This window comes from Bufo gargarizans, chromosome 4 (assembly GCF_014858855.1).
Source record: "Bufo gargarizans isolate SCDJY-AF-19 chromosome 4, ASM1485885v1, whole genome shotgun sequence".
In the NCBI taxonomy this organism is placed as follows: domain Eukaryota; kingdom Metazoa; phylum Chordata; class Amphibia; order Anura; family Bufonidae; genus Bufo; species Bufo gargarizans.
In genome coordinates, this window is record NC_058083.1 from 439,725,639 (window position 1) to 439,748,921 (window position 23,283).

The 23,283-nt window shown below is 44.0% G+C and overlaps 1 protein-coding gene across 4 annotated transcripts in view; it reads right to left on the reverse strand.

Moving 5' to 3' along the window:
• IPCEF1 (interaction protein for cytohesin exchange factors 1) overlaps nt 1-23,283 on the reverse strand; it is a 493,239-nt gene that overhangs the window by 35,477 nt on the left and 434,479 nt on the right. For all 4 annotated transcript variants that reach the window (XR_006388642.1, XM_044289604.1, XM_044289605.1 and 1 more), the window contains exons 7-8: nt 14,520-14,581; nt 1,498-1,556 (exon numbers count right to left, since the gene is read on the reverse strand). Coding sequence is in view for 3 of the 4 variants with exons in the window: in XM_044289604.1 (XP_044145539.1) it covers nt 1,498-1,556; nt 14,520-14,581 (121 nt within the window). In the remaining variant the exon portion in view is untranslated. The remainder of the gene's footprint in view (nt 1-1,497; nt 1,557-14,519; nt 14,582-23,283) is intronic.

The following is a 23,283-nucleotide window of genomic DNA, read 5'->3' on the forward strand; positions in this document are numbered from 1 at the left end:
CCGGCTCACGCACAGGCACAGGTAAGGACTTACCTGTGCCTCGCTGGACTTATCAGTAAAGATGGCACCCCGCATGTGTTCGTGGGCAAACACGTCAAACTGGCCATCACTGTTTCTGATTACACATTCCCTTTAAAGTGAAGCAATATATTGACTGTGGACTTTGAAAAATACAACAGCTCGAATGTTTTGACAATAGTCAATAAAACAAAACACCTCTAAGGTCGGCCATACACATTAGAAAGCTGTCAACCTAAAGCTGTTTCTCCTGAGTATGAATGTGTCCTAAATGGGGAGAAAGCCACTCTCAGACTCCTCTGGCTGCGGCTTACCTTCCCAAGAAAAAAAAAGACTCAAATCCAACTATCCCATTGTTATTACCTCTGATATCTGCCATCGGGGAGCGTTTGGAGGACCATATACACATTAGATAGTCAGCTGATCCTGCCAAAATATGTATGGCTTTATGACATTTATTAAGATCAAGTTAGGTTAGTAATTGTGTTGTTTTTTCACAGACTGCTGGGCTCCAGATGTTTTTGCTTTAAATGTATGGTTACACCAGCTCCAGGCACTTAACAGGAGAGGTCCAATACATCTTGAATAACATTGGCTAGTTATCAGCAGTCGGAATACTCCTCTGATCAATGTCAAAGCACCTGCAGTCATTGTGTTGCCAGGGAAACTCAACTAAATCTCACATGTCCATACTTCAAGTACCCGAGAGTCCAAAGCAAATGAGCATTAAATGTGAGGTTACTAGGTTTTGGTTTCCCCTAGATTCATTTTAGACTAAACTCAGTCCTCTCTAATCTTGGCACTATGCCCAATGCGGCAAGATCTTCCTATCTACTCTTAGTCTGCTGTTGTCTTCATTGTCTTGGCTTCTCCTATGGATGGCCACCACTTTATGGATTGGTATACCACTCTCATGCCTGAGCAACGAGGTTGACAATGGTGACTGGCTAGGTTATACTTTCAGATTTTTTTCTTTTCATCCACTTCTGACCTAGTTTATTTCATAACTTATCTTAACTTTATATTGATTTCCAATTTCCAATCTGCCTGATTTCTGCCTGTAAATGTATGTTTCCTGCCCACCTATGTCTGTTTATCCTGTGCCTCTAACTTAACAACTATTGACCCCAATCTGGTGTGTTCTGTAGTCAGGTATTACTATTAGATTTCATGTTTCATACATTTTCTAAACCACACAATTGTTGTAGTTAGACTAGAGTCACTGGATATTGTGTTGTATGACCTTATATTTTCACATCCCACTGACTCTTTTTTAACAGAACACTGTTCATATTCTCACATGATCTTCACTGTTGTGTGGTGGTTTGATTTTTCCTGTATAACTAATTACAAATATTTGATGATCTGCTTAGAAAATTGAATAAAGTGCCTGCAGGATATGACTATGCTGCAATGACATTAGTATAGCAGGCAGGTTTAATTGGTATAACACAGTAAATCATAGCATTTTTCACGTACAAAAGAGGGCGACTCTGATGTTAGATCATGATCATCATGTTCACTTTCACTCCAGCAATCTACAAGAAAATCAAAAGAGAAATTATGTTAACTGACAGATATATACAGTAATTACTGCTACTGAGTAGATATATAGATAGACACACACTCTTGTCCTGTACACTGAGTGTAATTCTATTTATCTGCTCTTATTCTGTATGTATGGACACTACACAGTACCACTTCTCCAGTCCTTTAGACGGGGTGTAATCCTATTTATATGCTCTTATTCTGTATGTATGGACACTACACCGTACCACTTCTCCAGTCCTGTATACTGGGTGTAATTCTATTTATCTGCTCTTATTCTGTATACAAGGACACTGCACAGTATCACTTCTCCAGTCCTGTTGTCACCGCCAGTTCTGTGAGAAGGTCTGGCAGACGTTCTTCTCTACCTCTTGTGTGACGTTCTTTGTTTTGGTTTCACTTTGTCATCTCCTTTCCTTCTGCCAGGTGTCACTTATTTAGACTAATTGTCTTCCTTAATATTCCCTCCCATACTGCCTCACTTTGCAGTTTATACTACTTCCTGGATGAAGTGTTCACTGCTGGAGGCTGCTGCTGTTTTTTGCTCAGATAAGTATTTTCCTTTATTGTGTTTCCTTGCTGGCTTGATTCTAGGTGACCCTGACTCCGTCCGTATTAAGTGCAGGGAGCCGGTGGTCATGTCCCCTCACTATTATAGGGTTTTCAGGTGTAACACAGTCATAGGTACGTCGGCATGCAATCGTCTACCATTGAGACCCTTGCATGTGCATAGTTGTCTAGAAAAATATTGAGAAGTAAGTCAACCCTGGACTGGGGTATAGTGTGTATTTTTTAAGTGATTGTACTTATTTTCGGGTCTGATGTTTGTATTTACTCTGGGGTTTGTGTCTGAATACACTTTGTCTTCTGGTCTGGGGTATAAATTCATTTTGGGGTGTGATAAAGGAGTTGTGATCACTACTTGTGATTAAAACTGGATTTACATGGGCCAACTGAGCACGGGCCGACTTGTTAGGAAGTAAGCTATCCTTCCTGACAGTCGGCTGCTTGTTCATTGAAGGAGACAACACATTTACATGCAGCGATCTCCTTCACAGTATGAGGACGAGGGATCGATATTGTGATCCCTCATCCTCATACAGAACCATGGTTTCTAAGCAGCAGATAACTGTTTATACAGCACAATCTGCTGCCCAGAAGCCAAGATCGATGGTGCCTGCATGAACGACAGGATCACCTGATGAACAAGCGTTTTGCTTGTTCACTTGGTGATCAGCGCCAAGTTTGCAGAAATGGTTGTTCCCAATAATCTGCCCGATTATTGGGCCGTTTAAATGCTCTTTAAGTTAGCAATGCTTGGGTTATATGTAAAAGGATGGCAAAGTGCATTGACTAACACACATTCGGTGCATCAGAATCTCCCTGATGCAACTAGTGAAAAAGAGTGAATGATGGTGTGTGTATATGCTGTCTATTCTATATACTGGATTTGTGTTCATGCTATATGTATGTTTTTAGGATATGTATATGTGTGTTTATTAGTGATGAGCGAATTATTGAAAAGTTCGACTCGGCTGCTTCGCCAAATTTGAATCCCAGAGTATACAATGAAGAAAACTGCAGCTTTCCTCCATTTCAAATAATGAGCTGGTTTATTAAACACAGCGATATTTCGACTTCAACTGAATTTTTTTTACTTTTTTAAAGAGTATCTTTCATGGTTCCAGACTTTATAAACTAAGTATCAGGGTATGTAGGGCATACAGCGGGAATCTAATAGCGCTCTCCCTGGCTGTGACGCTCTCCACTGCGATTGGACAGCTCACAGCCAAGGAGAAGGAGACGCCCATTGAGAAACAGGGCAGTGTCCTCCTCCTTGTTCTGATGCGAAAATTCGCATACAGGGCAGGAGAATTTAACGAGGGCCAGAGCGGGGCGAATGGAGCGGCACCCAGAAAAATAGTAAGCACTATGCCCGCTGTATGCCCTACATACCCTGATAGATAGTTTATAAAGTCTGGAGCCATAAAAGGTCCTCTTTAAAGTCTTTTTTGAAAGACTTAGTTCCAGTGGAAACATCTCTATGTTTTTGGTGCTGATTACTGAATAAACCACCTCATTAATTGAACAGTAGGAGTGCTGCAGTTTTCTTCATTATACTGCTACACAGTAATCATTGGTCGCGCTGTAGGTGTTGTGGTCACGATCGGCGCTTAGCCCCAGTCTTATATTGTGATGAATACTCTACCCTCTGGTTAGCTTTTAATTTTGACAAGAGTTACATAACGGTGATTGATACTGGAATGTACAGTAATAGCTCTGCACTGTACTGAGTGAAAGCTCTTTGCCATTTCTGTTCTGGGTCTGTCATCAAATGTAGTATTATAGAACTGTATTGAATTTAGTAAGGGCTAAAAGGAACTTGGAAAGTGAGTACAGTAATGAGAAGCTCCTGATACTCATCACAGAGAAAAGCTGTGCAACATTAAACATTATATATCTTTTTTCCAAAAAGATTTGATTCGATCCGAAGTTATTTGTGGCGAATCGCGTTAAAAATTTTCTGGCTTCAGAGAGCCTGCATAATAGTGTAGAACACTGTGCCTTGCAATAACATGCAAAGGTAGTCTGCTGTGGTAGTGAAACAATACTGTGAGTTAGTATGACACGGACATGACAGGCGTCGCTCTTAGAATCAGAGCACACTTCACTTATTTGGGCAGTTATGGGGCCAAAACTGACCAAATAACTCAAGTGTGAAACTGTGAAAGCCTTACAGGTCAATGTTAGCGTCAAGAAAAAGCCTTTTACACCGTCTGTCGTCAGCTGATTCCACATAGATGTCTACAGAACCTGTTCTATTAAATGCTTATAGAAGTAGAGCCGTCCAACAAAGTGGAGAGGGTGTCAGCAGTAAGTTTGTTTTGATGTCACTGATTATTTTGCCCTTCCTCTGATCCATCAGAACAATAACTCCCAAAAAACGGATCCTGTCTGTTGAGCATCTGCCTTCACTCGGTCAGCATTTGGTCAGTAATCCATCAGTATTGCTAAAGCCCAAAAAAAACAGGAGTAAATCCAAAACAGAAATGATACGTCAATGGAATATTTGCATGTATTCTGTGTTTTGTACCCACTCCTGCTTTTGGCTACTAAATCATAAGCCAATTCTGATGGGACCACACAGGCCTTACAGCTGCTACTTAGACAGGATCCATTTTGCGTCTTATTTTTCCTTCCTTCTGACAGATCAGAAGAAGGGTCAAATAAATTATGATGTCAACCAGGCCATAAAGGCAAAATAGTGGCCCAGTCATAGAGTGTGGGGTGGGGGGGGGGGGGGGGGGGTGGGAACAGCATGAGAAGTCTACAGAATGGCCCAATGACATAATGGTGAAGTAGAAGCAGCATGAGGAGACAACAGAGTGGCCCAGTGACATAATGGTGAGGTGGCAGCAGCCTGATGAGACCACAGAGTGGCCCAGTGACATAGTGGTAAGGTGGCAGCAGCATGAGGAGACCACCGAGTGGCCCAGTGACAAAGTTGAGGTAGCAGCTGTCACACCTGTGACAGTTGTTAGAAGGTCTGAAAGACTGATTGCACATGAGTGATCCGACAGCCTCTTTTTGTTTCACTTTGTGTTGCTGGTATGTCAACACCTCCTGTTCAGGTGTGGATCATGTGACCTTTACCTCTCCCTGACTTTACCCATCACTCCTTGCTCTGGATAGCTTCATTTGCTCTTGGAAGAGCTAGAGTGTGGTTCTTGTTGAAGTCCTGTTCATCCATCATCCTCAGAAGTTAAGTGTTTGGCTTGTTGTGTTTTGTATTCCCCCCCTCTTCTCTGGTTGCTTACTAGGCCTCAGCAAAACGCTGGTTCCTTCACCAGGGAAGTAACAGGTTGTCTCTGCACTGTCATTACCTTTAGGGCACCCGAGGGTTACCAGGGTTTTCCAGGTTCCTGTGTATGGGTACCTCTACCATCGAGAGGTGCCCATAAGGATAGGAGTTAGGGCCAGGAGCAGGGTTTTATAGGTGGTGACCCTTTTCCTTCCCTGGCGGTAAGGCCTGTTAGTGTTCTCCCCTGCTACATCCATGACAGTAGCATGAGGAGACCATAGAGTGGTGTAGTGACAGCAGCATGAGGAGACCACAGTGTGGTGAAGTGGCAGCAGCATGAGGAGACCACAGAGTGGCACAATGAATGTGTAGGTGGCAGCAGCAGCATGAGGAGACCACAGAGTGGCCTAGAGACAGAGTTGTGAGTTGACAGCAGCATAAAGAGACGACAGAGTGGCAAGGTGACATAGTGTGGAGGAGGCAGCAGCATGAGCAGACCACAAAGTGGCACAATGACATATTGTGGAGGTGGCAGCAGCAGCAGCATGAGGAGACCACAGAGTGGCCCAGAAACACAATTGTGAGTTGGAAGCAGCATGAGGAGGCCACAGAGTGGCAAGGTGACATAGTGTGGAGGTGGTAGCAGCAGGATGAGGAGACCACAGAGTGGCAAGGTGACATAGAATGGAGGTGGCAGCAGCAGCATGAGGAGACCACAGAGTGGCCCAGAGACAGAATTGTGAGTTGGCAGCAGCATGAGGAGGCCACAGACTGGCAAGGTGACATAGTGTGGAGGTGGCAGCAGCATGATGAGACCACAGAATGGCCCAGAGACATAGTTGTGAGTTGGTAGCAGCATGAGGAGACCACAGAGTGGCAAGGTGACATACTGTGGAGGTGGCAACAGCAGCATGAGGAGACCTGAGTGGTGAGGTTGAAGCAACATCTGGAGACCACAGAGAGACCCGGTGACAGAGTGGGGAGTTGGTGGCAATCAGAATAGTAACTTAGGCAGGTAGCCAGAAGAAACCAATCTCTTTTGTCAAGGTTTGGGTGAGGCAGCATGGATGATCTAATCTGATGCATCAGGCATTGGTGGGTGGAAATCCATGCCTAATTCATCTTGACAAAAGGTCAATCTCTCCACATTTTGGGTGGACAGGCGAGTTCTCCTTGGGGTGACTATGGCCCCCGCTGCTCTAAACACCCACTCTGATGCCACACTACTGGCTGGGCAGGACAGCTATTCCAGGGCAAACTCGGACAGTTTGGCTGCCCAGTAGTCCAGCGGATATTCAATGTGGGGTGTCAGGGTGCTGTCTAAGTATGCCACCACCTGCTGGTTCAGGTTCTGCTCCAGGTCTAGCTGCTGGTGAGTAGTTTCTTCACTAGTAGAGTGAAGAAAGCTGCTCATCAGCGACTCTAGACTCAAGCTGCTGCTCACAGAGCTGGTACTGCTTCTACCCCCCCCCCTTCCTGCAACACCAGACCTGCGAGAGGATGGCTAATGGTGCAGATAGGCAACAACCAACTGTCTACATAGGCTGTCTCTATAGTAGTTCAAGAAATCATTTATGGCCTTTCTCTGTTCGTATAGTCGGTCCAACATATGGAGGGTGGAAACGTCGCATATCAGCCTTTGTTGGGGGACGCCATTCTGCTGCTGCAACTCAAGGAGGGTGTGCTTGGCAGTGTATGAGTAGCTGAAGTGCATGCATAGTTTCCTGGCCATTTTTAGGATGTCTAGCAGATGGGTGGAAGACTTCAGGAACCGCTTGACAACCAGATTTAACACCTGCGCCATGCAGGGTGCATGGCTCAGCCCTCCTTGACGTAGCTCCGACACCATGTTGTTCCATTTGTCGGTCACCATGGTTCCAATTTTGAGTTGTTGTGGAGAAAACCGGGATTCGATTTCTTGATGAAGAACATGGAGGAGTTCCTCCCCTGTGTGACTCCTTTCACCCAGGCAAATGAGGTGTAAAACAGCATGACACCACCGTGCCCTGCACATGCGGCTCAAGGACTGGCCCACCTTCTGTTCTACATATTTATGCAGGGTTGGTACTGCCTTTTTCGCAAAGAAATTACGGCTTGGAACTCTCCACCTCGGCTCGGCACATGCCATCATTTCTCTGAAAGGTGCAGAATCCACCACTTGGAAAGGGAGGGACTGCAGTACCAACAACTTGGCGAGGAGCACTTTCAGCTTCTGCGCCATAGGATGACCACACGCGATCTTGGCAATCGCTTCGGTGATCGACTGCTGAAAAAATGAGTGACGAGGAGTAGGAGGTCGAGGAGCAGGAGCATCAGGACCAGTAGATGATGGGAAGGACAGGCAGCTCACTTCGGCTGAGCTGGTGGAGCCTTGACTGCCTGAAATCGGGTGCGTGCCATTGGGTGATGTGGCAGGCTGGGCCACCACATCGGAGGCACAGTTCTCCCAGGCTACTTTATAGTGATGCTGCATATGTTGCCATATGGCCATGCTTCACCTTCTGCCCACATATTCGGCAAATAGCCTTGTTCACCTCTTCAGGCGGCTTAACAAAAAACTGCAACACCACCGAGTAGATGATTTTACCCCACTGATTGACTGCTACGGCCGCTGCCTCTGTGAACCCATGCACCACTACTTTCCGGGCAGGTATGCTTCTGCGAAGTGGGTGGTCTACTCCAGGCATGTTTGTCTCCCGACCTCCCACTTCTGCCACTCTGCTGACTCCCGACCACGCTACCGACTTGCTGGCTCCCCCGCTGCCTCACACGCAAGCTGCCACCCTCTTCTCCCGATGATGATGAAGCCCCTTCGTCACCCGGCTCCCAATTGCGATGGGCTATATCATCATTGAGTACTGTCTGCACGTCACTGATATCCTCCTCAACGGTCTTTGAGCCAGGAGCCAGGAGCCAGCACCAACTCCCACGCACTTTCCTCATCACTACTTGCCAGCCTACCGGAGGAAGCGGCGGATGTCTCCTCCAGATCTTGGCTGGGTAGTAGCTGCTGACTGTCCTCTAGTAGCTCGTCCTCGCTGTATAGTGGAGCTGAGCCAACAGCATATAATACTTGTCTGGCTGAGGGAACAGAAAAGAACAGAGGCAGGTTGAGGACAGGTGAGGTCACAGGGCCTGCTCCCGGGCGATGACAACTAAGGGTTGTATCTGACGAACTCACCAACTTTTGGCTGGAGGTGTCTGATGTCACTTGGGACAAAGTAGATGACCGAGTAAACCAAACGCTGGGTTGCTAGTCAAGACACAACCGTTAGATGACACCGGGTGCTCAGGCCTCTCGAAGTGACCCTTGCTGCCACGCCCCCTTACTCTGTTGCAACCTGTGTCTGCAACATAAGCATTTAGGACTCTTCCCATCCCCTGTGCAGGGCCTGTCACTTCTCTGTCTGACATACTGTTATATCTTATCAATAAATAAAAAGGAAATTAATACACCCCAAAAAAGGCTGTAATTTGGTCACTTCTGCACACAGCAGTTAACAAGCCTTTTTTCCCCACTACAAATAAAAAGGAAATTAATACACCACAAAAAAGGCTTTAAAACATATAAAAGCACTGCTGAACAGCAAATAAGACATTTTTCTCCCACTAATACACCTCTAAAAAAGCTGTATTTTTGTCACTTCACCGGAAACAAGTGCTAATAAGACTTTTTTTTCCACTAATACACCCTAAAAAAGACTGTCATTTTGTCATTTCACCGCACAAAGGATAATAAGCCCTTTTTTCCCCACTAATACACCCCAAAAAAGGCTTTCGAAAATATAACAGCACCCCTGAACAGCTAATAAGACTTTTTTTCCCACTAATACACCACAAAAAAGGCTTCAGAACATATAACTGCACCAATGAACGGCAAATAAGCCCTTTTTTCCCACTAATACACCCCAAAAAAGGCTTCAGAACATGCACCGCTGAACGGCTAATAATACTTTTTTCCACTAATACACCCCAAAAAATGCTTTTGAACATATAACTGCACCACACAACGGCTAATAAGATATTTCCTAGTAATACACCCAGTTAATGGCTGTATCACACAGCACTTGCACCCCAATAACAAGCAAGGTTTGCTGGAATTACAGAAGTATAATCTATTGCAAACCTAAAAGCAGCAGTATAATGGCAATTTGGATCCCCAGTCAGTGCAGCAAGGTGTAATAGAATTGCTGCTATTACCCAGGCTGTACACTCCCGTATTTGACCATGTTTTTCTTTTATAGTGTGAAATCATTTCTCCTTATTCTTTCCCTACATTTCTAATAATCTTTCCCTGAACTTCTATTCAGCCTAAAAAAAGTTTTGGGTGATCCCTCGTTCCCAGAGTTCTTTGCTCCATGTCCTAACATGTGCGGCAGCCATTTAAGGAAAAAATGCGATTCATTACAACGAAGCGTGAGGAAATTCGGGTTCAGTGCAAATAGAATTTTCCTGAAATTCAGATCGAATTCCACTTCGTCAACTTTGATTCGCTCATCTCTATATAGTTAACTACAGAAATGTGAAAAAAAGACACAGGTCCATCAAGTTCTTCTAGCACTTTAAATGCTGAGCTTGTATCTGCCATTACTACCTCTTGGGTAGGACATTCCATTTGACTAACACCTAAAACAACCGTATTTTTCATCTCTGTGCTAACAATATTTTTTGCAGATAATACACTAACCCATTCATTTCTATTGGGCCATGCACACATACGTTTTTTTTTCCAGATTCTAGAATATGTCCTATTTTTGTCTTTATTGCAGACAAGAATAGTTCTTTCTATTGACGAGTATGAGAAAAATGCAGAATGCGCCATTGTTTGTGGATCAATTCAACATTACAGACACAGCCATGTGCATGAGCCTAACTGTAATTAACCCATTCCTAAATTGCCTTTCCTCCACATATAATGAATGTCCCCTAGTTCTCGGTAAAGTCATTGGAAAAAAGAAATCCTGTGCCAGTTCTTTGCACTGACCACACATGGATTTTTTTTCAAGCTGAACAGGCATGATTGTTTAAGCCTCTCATTTCATAATCTGGTCACCTGCTTCTGAACCCTTTCTATCTCTCTTATATGCTTTATAGTATATGGAACCCAAAACTGAATCCAATATTCAAGTCCTTTTCTTGTCCTGTTGTCCTCAGTTTTATTTCATCTTAACCAGCCATACAATTACTGTGGCCTAGAAAATGTTCTTGCCCATGCTGCCAGTCCCTCTGTAGTATTTAAAATCAGGCTGGGTTTCAAGTATCCTACACTGTTTTGTGTCATCAGCAAAAACCAACACCGTACAAGATCATTAACACCTTTCTGACAAAGGTTGGTCAATTACCCAGAGTGCATGTTGAAGTTCCCTAGGGGTAAAAAACAGTGTAAAAAAAATAAAATAAAAAATAAAAAATGTATATATATATATATATATATATATAAATAAATAAATCACCCCTTTGCCCATATTAAAAATAAACAACAAAAATCTATAAAAAAAAAAGTATTTACAGTATTTCCTATGGTGAATGGTATATTGGAAAAAAAACTAAATAGCCAATTCTTTGTTTGTTGGTCGCTTCAACTCCCCCCAAAATAAATTGAAGTAGCAGACCCCCCCTGCAAGAAATGATCCCTCAAACAGCTCTATAGGTATAAATATAAAAAATTATGAGGGTCAGAATATGATGATAAAAACTTTGAAAAAAAATAAAAAATTTCTTTGCCTTTTTGTAAAAATTATTAAAACACAAGAAAAACTATTCACTGTAATAATACTGACCTGAAGAATGAAAGTTAACGTCAGTTTTTACAGCAATTGGAATGCCAAAAAAATAAAACCCATAAAACTGACGGAATTGCGGGTTCTTTTTTCCAATTACACCCCAAAAATTTTTGCTTCCCACTATATTGTATGTATTATTAAATGGCACCATTTGAAATTACAAATTTTCCTGCGAAAACACAAACCCTCATATGGCTATGTGAATGGAAAAATGTAAAAGTAATGGCTCCTGGAAGACAGGGAGAAAAATAAAAATAAAAATTGCTGGTTAGAGAGAATTGGGCCTAGCATAGATCTTTGTGGTACCTTGCTGCTGACTTTAGCCCATTCTGAGTCTATACAATTTTTGGTTTCTATCCTATAACCATTTGTTTACCTATATGCGTATATTGCTCCCCAGTCTCTGCTTTTGTGGCTTAAGTACAAGGCTCCCATGTGGTACAGTATCAAATGCTTTTGTAAAATATAGATATATCACATCAGCCTCATGATCAACATGTTTGCAATTACTTCCTCATACAAACCCGTGTTGGTTTTAGAAGAGTACACCAACACATTGTTAGTCAAGTTTTGCTATCAAAAGGGATTGTCAATAGTTATCCTCTCTTAAAACTAGAAACTGGTTTAAAGAATGAACCCCAACACTAGGGCAGATGGACACTAACACAGTCTAAGGTAACCAAATATATTTTTATTTTACATGCAAATTCCCCATAAATCCATTGCATATCATAGATCTTGCGTTTTGGGACCTGGCTACGTTGTTACCTGAAAGTCATGTCTTCATTTACCAATATGTAAGAAACAGTGGCAATGTAATATTCCTATTGTTTAATCCAATTGCACCAGAAAACTGCTGTAACTGCATTGATAAACATGCTTGATTGTAATCTGAGCACCGTGCTTTATAAATGACACATTTTTTTAAAGGATAACTGTCGTATATATTTTTTGAGTATTGGATTGTGGTGATTACTATCACCTTGATGGCCCTATTTCAACTTTTTACTGTATATTCAATTCCCCGTTAATTCCATATTTTTGTTCCCTGTGATGCCTATTTTTACCTGTGCTTAAAATAGGGTTGCTAGGCATGGTCCGTCTATCTGTTGAAGGACGGAGGCAGAAGCACGCAGCGTGCAGGGTCAGATTACAGACAGCCAGGGACTGTAAGTAAATTATTAAAGCCAGCTCCTCCCCAGCAGCTGATAACAGTGCCTAGGCTGTGTGCACTTCTCCCTGACCCTGTGCTTGGCAGACACTCCCTCACTCAGCAGAGCTGGAGGATGCAGAGTTGGAGCAGCGCAGACCAGGGAAGGGAGATCTGCCATCTGCTCAGTATATACAGTCATGTGAAAAAATTAGGACACCCTTTGAAAGCATGTGGTTTTTTGTAACATTTTTAATAAAAGGTTATTTCATCTCCGTTTCAACAATACAGAGAGATTAAAGTAATCCAACTAAACAAAGAAAACTGAAGAAAAGTCTTTTCAAGATCTTCTGTAAATGTCATTCTACAAAAATGCCTATTCTAACTGAGGAAAAAGATAGGACACCCTTGCCCCTAATAGCGAGTGTTACCTCCTTTGGCTGAAATAACTGCAGTGAGACGGTTCTTGTAGCCATCTACCAGTCTTCGACATCGGTCTGAGGAAATTTTACCCCACTCCTCAATGCAGAACTTTTTCAGCTGTGAGATGTTTGAGGGGTTTCTTGCACGTACAGCCCTTTTCAAGTCACCCCACAGCATCTCAATGGGATTCAAATCTGGACTTTGACTTGGCCATTCCAGGACTCTCCATTTCTTCTTTTTCAGCCAATCTTTGGTTGATTTACTAGTATGTTTTGGGTCATTGTCATGTTGCATGGTCCAGTTCCGCTTCAGCTTTAATTTTCTAACTGATGGTCTCACATGTTCTTCAAGCACCTTCTGATACACAGTAGAATTCATCGTGGATTCTATGATGGTGAGCTGACCAGGTCCTGCTGCAGCAAAGCAGCCCCAAACCATGACACTTCCACCTCCATGCTTCACAGTTGGTATGAGGTTCTTTTCTTGGAATGCTGTGTTTGGTTTACGCCAAACATGTCCTCTGCTGTTGTGTCCAAATAATTCAATTTTGGACTCATCTGTCCAAAGAACATTATTCCAGAAGTCCTGGTCTTTGTCAACTTTATCTCTGGCAAATGTCAGTCTGGCCTCGATGTTTCTCTTGGAAAGCAAAGGTTTCCTCCTTGCACACCTCCCATGCAAGTTAAACTTGTACAGTCTCTTTCTGATTGTAGAGGCATGTACTTCTACATCAACAGTAGCCAGAGCCTGCTGTAGTTCTCGAGATGACACTTTAGGGTTTTTGGAGACCTCTTTTAGCATCTTGCGGTCTGCTCTTGGGGTGAACTTGCTGGGGCGACCAGTCCTGGGCATGTTGGCAGTTGTTTTGAAAGCCCTCCACTTGTAGACTATCTTCCGGACAGTGGAATGGCTGATTTCAAAATCTTTTGAGATCTTTTTAAATCCCTTCCCAGACTCATAGGCTGCTACAATCTTTTTTCTGAAGTCCTCTGACAGCTCTTTTGCTCTCACCATGGTGCTCACTCTCACTTCAACAGTCAGGAGCACACCAAACTAAATGTCTGAGGTTTAAATAGGGCAAGCCTCATTCAACATGCAGAGTAACGATCTACTAATTATGTGCACCTGGTGTGATATACCTGTGTGAGATCTGAGCCAATTTAAGAGGAATACATGTGAGGGTGTCCTATCTTTTTCCTCAGTTAGAATAGGCATTTTTGTAGAATGACATTTACAGAAGATCTTGAAAAGACTTTTCTTCAGTTTTCTTTGTTTAGTTGGATTACTTTAATCTCTCTGTATTGTTGAAACGGAGATGAAATAACCTTTTATTAAAAATGTTACAAAAAACCACATGCTTTCAAAGGGTGTCCTAATTTTTTCACATGACTGTAAATGAAAGCAACATGTGGTAAGAGGACCACTCTGTGCTGCAGGAGATTAGCCCTTTAGGGGGAGGGCTCTGGTTACTGACACTTTTGGGGGCTATTGTTACTGGCTAGTGAGGGCAGGCGGGATTAGCCTCAGGGTGAGGGCAGTGGTGGCCATCTTAACTGAATAGTGAAATTGCAGTTTTATGCAGACTGGTTGCTAAGGGCTGAATCTTATTAAATATGGGGTAAGTCAGTCTAATAGTAACTGATTCTGGAATATCATGCTATTAGTAACTACATATATGAAAATTGAAATTGGGGTCTAAATGTGACAGTTATCCTTTAATATAGGTCAATCGGCATACAGCTACAGTAGAAATATAACCATTTTACATTTACCCATTAAACAATATTGTAATTACCTTCATCTTTTTTATCTTTTATTGGATGAGTAATTACAGCAAGGCCTAGTTTATTTAGCCATCTGAAAAGAAAGGTTCCAAAAATGAGAGTAGTTTATATACTGACTGCAACATGTAAAAGTACAGTGTTATAAAATGTGTCATTACCTGCTGAAAACAGAAGAGTACAACGTTCTAATACAATTTAAAGGGAGCCTATCAGTGGCAAAACCCATCCCAAACTGCTAGCAGTACCTTCAAGTAGCCAGCAGTGAGTTTCGAATGATGTTTTCTTACTGCATTCTGATGAGGCAAAAGTATATAAAACAATATTTGATCCTCCGTCCGCGCTATTTTCCAGTCAGGCTTGAAGTCAAGGGGGCAGCGGCCTACTTGCTTCAAGTCGAGGTAACCGCGCCCCCTTCCTGCCCCTTCGCTGTGACTGACAGCCGGCTGTTCGGCAAAGCCAGACGGCTGTCGGACATAAGCGCTGTCAGGCATAAGCTCAGCTGTCGGGCATAAGCTCAGTTACCTTGACTTGAAGCAAGGAGGCTGCTGCCCCCTTGACTTTAAGCCTCACTGGAAAATAGCATGGACGGAGGATAAAAGATTGTTTTTCATACTTCTGCCTCATCAGAATGCAGTAAGAAAATCATCATTCAAAACTCACTGCCGGCTACCTGAAGGTACTGCTGGCGGTTTGGGATCGGTTTTGCCACTGACAGGTTCCCTTAAAGCGTTGTTTGGGGAATTTATTATTTGCGGTGGTTTTGGTGTCAGGTTTAAAGACTTTGTCTCACTTCAGAAAATGGCATTTATTACATAGAGAAAGTTAATACACGGCACTTCCTAGTGTATTGTGATTGTCCATATTGCTTCCTTTGCTGGCTGGATTCATTTTTCCATCACATTATACAGTGCTTGTTTCCATGGTTATGACCACCCTGCAATCCATCAATGGTGGCTGTGCTTGCACACTATAGGAAAAAGCACCAGCCTATGGGAGCTTTCACAGTCCTGGCCACCACTGAGGCCAGTATTTTTTCCTATAGTGTGCAAGCACAACCACCACTAATGGATTGCAGGATGATCATAACCATGGAAACAAGCAGCGCATAATGTGATGGAAAAATGAATCCAGCCAGCAAAAGAAGCAATATGGATAATAAAAATACATTAGTAAGTGGCTTGTATTAATTTTCTCTACATTATAAATGCTATTATCTGAATTTACACAACACCTTTAAGTCTGTCTTTGCTTTGTGAGGTTGCGCCAAATTTATGAAATGACGCACAGTAATAATATGTGTGGCACACAAGTGCAATGTTGTGTACACTTATATATGTAAAAGTACACCAGGGGGTTGCCTGATGGGGAGATGCGACTTTTTAAAAAGTTGCACATCATAACTGAGATTTAAGATCTGAAATCCTTACCTACTTTTCACTCACAAGTGGTGAGTATCACCAAATGTCAAACGCTGGCATCACTTGTGACATGTTTCACAACTAAACTGACATAGCAGACTTAAAAAATACCCCTCCTGTGTGTATACCGTACATTTACACCGATCAGCCGGATCATGGAGGGTTCATTATAGGGGTTGGATAACCCCTTTAAGGTGTAATTAATAACATTTTTTGTCCTGTTACAATGGCACATAGAAGGGTGTGATATACTAGGTGGCAAGTAACATAGTTCATAAGGCTGAAAAAAGACATCTCTCCATCCAGTTCGGCCTGTTATGATGAAAGTTGAAAAAAAGTTGAAAAGAAAACTGTGAGGTAGAAGCCAATTTTTCTCATTTTAGGGGGAAAAATTACTTCCCGACTCCAATCAGGCAATTGGAATAACTTCATGGATCAATGACCTATCCAGAAATCTAGTAACTATAACGTGAAGCAGGAAAAATGGGCAAGCATAAGGATCTGAGTGAATTTGACAAGGTCTAGACAATCACTCGATCACTAGACAACTGGGTCAAAAAAACTCCAGAACAGCAGTGATGCATAGGCTAATTGATACTTATTGGAGGTGAAGGCTGGCTTGTTTGGTTTGATCTCACAGGAGAGCAACTGTAGCACAAATTGCTGACAAAGTTAATGCTGACATTGCAGCTTTTTGCATATCTGTCATGTATCTGCCGACCAATCAGGGTACCCATGCTTTTCCTTGATTACCACTGAAAGCACGAACATTGAGCATGTGTGAATCAGAACTTGGAACATGGGGGAAAGGAAGAAGTTGGCGTGGTCTGATGAGTTACCTTTTTTTTTCTTTTTTTTTTTTTTTATACGATGGTGATGTTATGTTGCTTACTTGGGAAAAAGATGGAACCAGGATTATGAAAAGCAGGCAAGCCAACTGATGCACTATGATGTTCTGCTGGGAAATCATAGGTCCTAGATTTAATGTGGATATTACTTTGACACATTCCATCTAATTAAACATTGTCACAGACCAAGAACAACCTTTCATGGCAACAGTATTTCTTAATGGCAGTGACCTCTTTTAAAAGAATATAACAACCATGTCACACTGCAAAATTTGGTCAGCATAACTTTGAGCAACTTGATAGAGAATTCAAAGAGTTGACGTGGCCTCCACATTTTCCAGAGCTCAATTCAATTGAGCATCTGTGGAATGTGCTGCAAAACATGTCAAATCTATGGAGGCTCCATTAAAAGTTTGTATGCTAACATGTTGGTGCCAGATTCTACAAGACACATTCAGAGGCGGAAGGCGAAAGAACTGGATTGGCATGGCGTAAGAAGATGATGGTAATAAGTACTTACAGTAGGTATAGCCTTCACCAGCGCTCACTGGGCTGAGCACAGTAAAGAGAGGGGCACACCCTTTGTTACCCTCATGGCACACTCTGGTTCAAGGTTTCCTGCCTGGTGGAATATAGGGTGCAGACTTACAATATGTGTAATGACCGACGTCACGCACAGGGAGGAAAACAGGGAAAGCCCTGCCCAAGGGAGAGGGAAAGGTGGTGACCCCTAACTCACCTTGCGGCTGGCACCTGACTGCCCTGACGTCCCTAGACGGGTTCCTCACCCGTGCGGCAATCACGTGCCTAAACCCTGGCTTTCCCTGAAATGAGCCCTAGATAGTGAACGGGCCGGTGGGATCGCTAGTCCGCACCACTGCACTAAGAGGGAAACACCAGGGAGAGGACAGACAAATACAGACAAACACATACACCCAGGTGGGCGACCACAGCAGTCCACAAAGGTCCAACAGGGATCCGGAGGGTAGCGTTCTGAATCAACAATCAGAGAACGCAGCAACACAGCTCCAGTGGGTCAGAATAGATGTCCAGGCAGGAAGCTCTATCTCTGGCAACCAGAGAAGTGTGAGAGAGGAATATAAGGAGGTTTGGGAGTGCTGGACAAGGAACAGCTGAAGAGAAGGAGCTACGGATCCCTGAGTGAGCCAAAAGGGTTTGCAAAGCAAACCCAGAAAGCTACCATAAGGAAAACAGCCCTATCTTAAATAGAGCGTGCAGCCAACCGCTGCGACTTCCTGACCCCGGGTATAACGGAGTCAGGCGTGGTTCTCGATACCCTCGTGACAGTACCCCCCTCTCTACGAGGGGCCTCCGGACACTCAGGACCAGGTCTCTCAGGATGAGAGGCATGAAAAGCCCGAACTAACCTGTCGGCGTTTACCTCAGACGCAGGAACCCACATTCTTTCCTCGGGACCGTAACCTCTCCAGTGCACCAGATATTGAAGAGAGCGGCGGACCCGACGAGAATTAACAATTTTGGATATCTGAAATTCTAGATTACCATCCACGACAACAGGAGGGGGTGGCAGCGGTGATGGTTATAGAGGTGGAACATATTTTTTTGAGTAACGACTTATGAAAAACATTATGAATTTTAAAAGTCTGAGGTAACTCCAGGCGAAAAGCCACGAGGTTGATGATGGCTACAATTTTGTAAGGGCCAATAAACCTAGGACCCAGTTTCCAAGAGGGAACCTTCAATTTAATATTCCTAGTAGACAACCACACATAGTCATTCACTCCTAGGTCCGGACCTGGGGACCGTCTCTTATCAGCCATGCATTTGTATTTACCTCCCATATTTTTCAAGTTAGCTTGCACCTTCTGCCATACCGATGAAAGAGATGACGAAAAACGTTCCTCTTCGGGAACCCCAGAAGACCCCCCCTCTTTGAAAGTACAGAATTGGGGATGAAAACTATATGCACCAAGAAATGGTGACTTGCCAGTGGATTCCTGACGACGATTATTTATGGCAAACTCAGCTAACGGTAAATATGATGACCACAACTCTTGGTTTTCAGACACAAAACATCTTAGATATGTCTCAAGGTTTTGGTTGGTACGCTCAGTCTGTCCATTCGACTGAGGATGGAAAGCTGAGGAAAACGACAAGTGTACCCCCAAACGGGAACAAAAAGCTTTCCAAAATTTATAAATAAACTGGGTACCCCGATCCGAAACAACATCGGAAGGGACCCCGTGAAGCTTCACGATTTCACTGATGAATACCTGAGCAAGAGTCTTAGCATTAGATAGTGCGGGTAACGCAATGAAGTGTACCATTTTGCTAAACCTGTCCACTACTACCAAAATAACTGTTTTACCCGCAGACAAAGGTAAGTCAGTGATAAAATCCATTGACAGATGTGTCCACGGTCTATTGGGAATGACGAGTGGTAATAGAGACCCTGCAGGACGTGTACGTGAAACTTCTGCGTGCGCACAGGTAGAACAAGAAGACACAAAATCCAATACATCCTGACGCAACCTTGGCCACCAAAAACGATGAGACAATAGCTCCAAGGTTGCTTTACTACCCGGGTGCCCAGCAAGTGCCGAATTATGATGTTCCTTTAATAATTCGAAACGTAGGTTCAACGGTACAAACAATTTCTCTGAGGGGCAAGAGACCGGGGCGTCACCCTGGGCCTCTAACACCTTCCCCTCCAAAACAGAGTGTACCGCAGAGACAACCACTCCTCTTTGTAGAATGGGCACCGGATCACTCACATTACCCCCTCCAGGGAAACAACGAGATAGTGCATCAGCCTTGGTGTTCTTTGCCCCAGGACGATAGGTAATCACAAAGTTAAACCTGGTAAAAAATAGCGACCACCTAACCTGTCTAGAGGTGAGACGCTTAGCTGATTCGAGGTACAGGAGATTTTTGTGGTCCGTAATCACAGTGACGGGGTGGACTGCCCCCTCTAAGAAGTGACGCCACTCCTCAAACGCAAGTTTAATAGCTAATAGTTCCCTATTGCCAATATCGTAGTTCTTTTCTGCTGCTGATAGTTTTTTAGAAAAGAAAGCACAAGGACGCCATTTGCCAGGAGACGGACCCTGAGACAGCACCGCCCCCACTCCCACCTCTGACGCATCGACTTCAACAATAAAAGGCTGAGAGACATCAGGTTGGACTAGTACAGGTGCTGAGGTAAACCTCTCTTTTAGAGAGGAAAAAGCAACTTTAGCGGCGTCAGACCATTTAGAAAAATCAGTCCCCTTCCTAGTCATGTCAGTAAGCGGTTTTACAATAAGTGAATAATTTTTAATGAATTTCCTATAGAAATTCGCGAAGCCCAAGAACCGTTGTAGTGCTTTGAGGTTCTCAGGAAGATCCCAATCTAAAATTGCCTGGACCTTCCTAGGATCCATACGGAAACCTGAAGCAGATAAAAAATAACCCAGGAATTGTATCTCCTGAACGGCGAAAACACATTTTTCAATCTTAGCATATAATTCATTCGTCCGTAGGACCTGCAGTACTTGTCTGACATGCACCTCATGTGTTTTCAGATCAGACGAATAAATTAAAATATCATCTAGGTATATTACCACAAACCTGCCGATTAGATGACTAAAAATGTAATTAACGAAATGTTGAAAGACGGCAGGAGCATTGGTCAGACCAAAAGGCATAACTAGATTTTCATAATGCCCCTCAGGGGTGTTAAACGCTGTCTTCCACTCATCCCCCTCCTTAATACGAATCAGATTGTAGGCCCCCCTAAGATCAAGTTTGGAGAACCACCTAGCACCCGCAATCTGATTAAACAGGTCAGGAATGAGAGGAAGAGGGTATGGGTCTCTGATGGTTACCCGATTTAATTCGCGAAAATCTAAGCAAGGACGCAGGCCCCCATCTTTCTTTTTAACGAAGAAAAACCCTGCAGCCACGGGTGAAGAAGAGGGTCTGATGTGTCCCTTAGCCAAGCTCTCGGAGATATAATCTTTCATGGCTTGTCTCTCTGGACCCGAAAGATTATATAACCTGGTCTTGGGTAATTTTGCGCCGGGAATAAGGTTAACCGGGCAATCATAAGGACGATGAGGTGGTAACTTCTGACAACCCTTTTCAGAAAAAACATCCGAAATAAATGTAGGTAGGGTAGTTATGGAGGCGACTAAGCAATTGCTATTTAAGCAATTTTCTCTGCACTGCTCACTCCACTCCAATATCTCCCTGGCCTGCCAATCCACTACTGGATTGCGCGCTACCAACCAGGGAAGACCCAGCACTACCGGAGTGGTAAGCCCCTCCAGAACATAACCTGAAAGCATCTCGTTATGGTGGTCCCCTACCCGAAGGTGTAAATTATGAACAATGTGGGTGAGGTTTCTCTGAGACAGGGGAGCAGAATCAATAGCGAATATGGGAATGGGTCTCTGTAACATACAGAGAGACAAACCCAAAGTGCGGGCAAAATGGGCATCTATCAAATTTACCCCTGCTCCACTGTCTAGAAAGAAAGAAATAGTCTCCGTCTTATCACCAAAAATAATAACCGCTGGCAACACAAATTGCAATGTACGTATGGAGGAGACGTATACCCCCCGGCTGACATCCTCCACACAGCCTGGGGTTAGTAGTTTTTCCGACGGTCTTTTGTTTCTGAGGAAAGAAGGACATTAATGAAATGACCCCTCTCCCCACCAAAAAAACAAACCCCACGCCTACGGCGAGCCTCAGGAGGACGGACCTGACGAGTAGTTCCTCCTAGCTGCATAGGCTCGTCTAAGTCCGTACAGACTAACTGCTGCTTGGGAGGGGTTACCAATTTCTCCAGTTCTTTCATCCTGTCCCTAAGGCGTCTCTCTATACGGATAGAAAGGGACATAACCGCATCAAGGGAAAAGGGGGTCTCATATAATGCAAGCACATCCTTAACCCTTTCGGATAACCCAGAGCAGAACTGACTCCTGAGAGCCGGGTCGTTCCATTGGGTATCCGTAGCCCACCTACGGAATTCAGAGCAATACTCCTCTACTGGCCGCTCTCCTTGTAAGAGTCTCCGTAATCTTGATTCAGCCAGTGCTACACGGTCAGGGTCGTCATATATGAGACCCAAGGCCCCGAAAAACTCATCCACTGACCGAAGAGCCTGGGAATCAGTAGGTAAAGAGAATGCCCAGGACTGCGGGTCCCCCTGCAGCAGGGAAATAACAACCCCCACCCGCTGTTCTTCATTACCAGAGGAGTAAGGGCGCAGCTTAAAATATAATTTACAGGCCTCACGGAATGTCAAAAACTTGTCCCTTCCCCCAGAAAATCTGTCAGGGAGAGGAACCTTGGGTTCCGCAACAACCTGGTTACCAGTAGCAACCGCTGGGCTTGCGGTCAGTTGTAATTGCTGCTGTTGCTGGAGGACCGACGCCTTCAATCCTACCACCTCCAAAGACAGGCCATGAAATTGTTTGGACAGAGCAGCAATTTGATCCATACTGGATTCTAAGTAGGTAAAAAAAAATTATTATTTTTTTTACCTACACAAAATAAGGGCCAGAGATAATGTAATGACCGACGTCACGCATAGGGAGGAAAACAGGGAAAGCCCTGCCCAAGGGAGAGGGAAAGGTGGTGACCCCTAACTCACCTTGCGGCTGGCACCTGACTGCCCTGACGTCCCTAGACGGGTTCCTCACCCGTGCGGCGATCACGTGCCTAAACCCTGGCTTTCCCTGAAATGAGCCCTAGATGGTGAACGGGCCGGTGGGATCGCTAGTCCGCACCACTGCACTAAGAGGGAAACACCAGGGAGAGGACAGACAAATACAGACAAACACATACACCCAGGTGGGCGACCACAGCAGTCCACAAAGGTCCAACAGGGATCCGGAGGGTAGCGTTCTGAATCAACAATCAGAGAATGCAGCAACACAGCTCCAGTGGGTCAGAATAGATGTCCAGGCAGGAAGCTCTATCTCTGGCAACCAGAGCAGTGTGAGAGAGGAATATAAGGAGGTTTGGGAGTGCTGGACAAGGAACAGCTGAGGAGAAGGAGCTACGGATCCCTGAGTGAGCCAAAAGGGTTTGCAAAGCAAACCCAGAAAGCTACCATATGGAAAACAGCCCTATCTTAAATAGAGCGTGCAGCCAACCGCTGCGACTTCCTGACCCCGGGTATAACGGAGTCAGGCGTGGTTCTCGATACCCTCGTGACAATATGCCTCTTTGGTGTGACTGGGAGACTGAAACCTCTAGCCCAGCCAACACAGTGAAGTCCAAAGAAAGGCTACGTGCTTTACCTCCACAGACTTGTATCATGTATAGTCCCTCTATATGGCTGCTTAACCATCCAGAATAAAGAAAATCTCCACTTCCTCTGAAGATGCCACATGGTTCTGTCTACTTTTTACCCTGCTGCTTGTTGGTCACTGCAATTCCTAAAACTGCTCATTTTCTTGGTTCTTTTACACCACTCTGTCTTAGGGTGCTTTCACACATCACTATTGTGCTGCATTTTTGGTGCGGATAAAAAA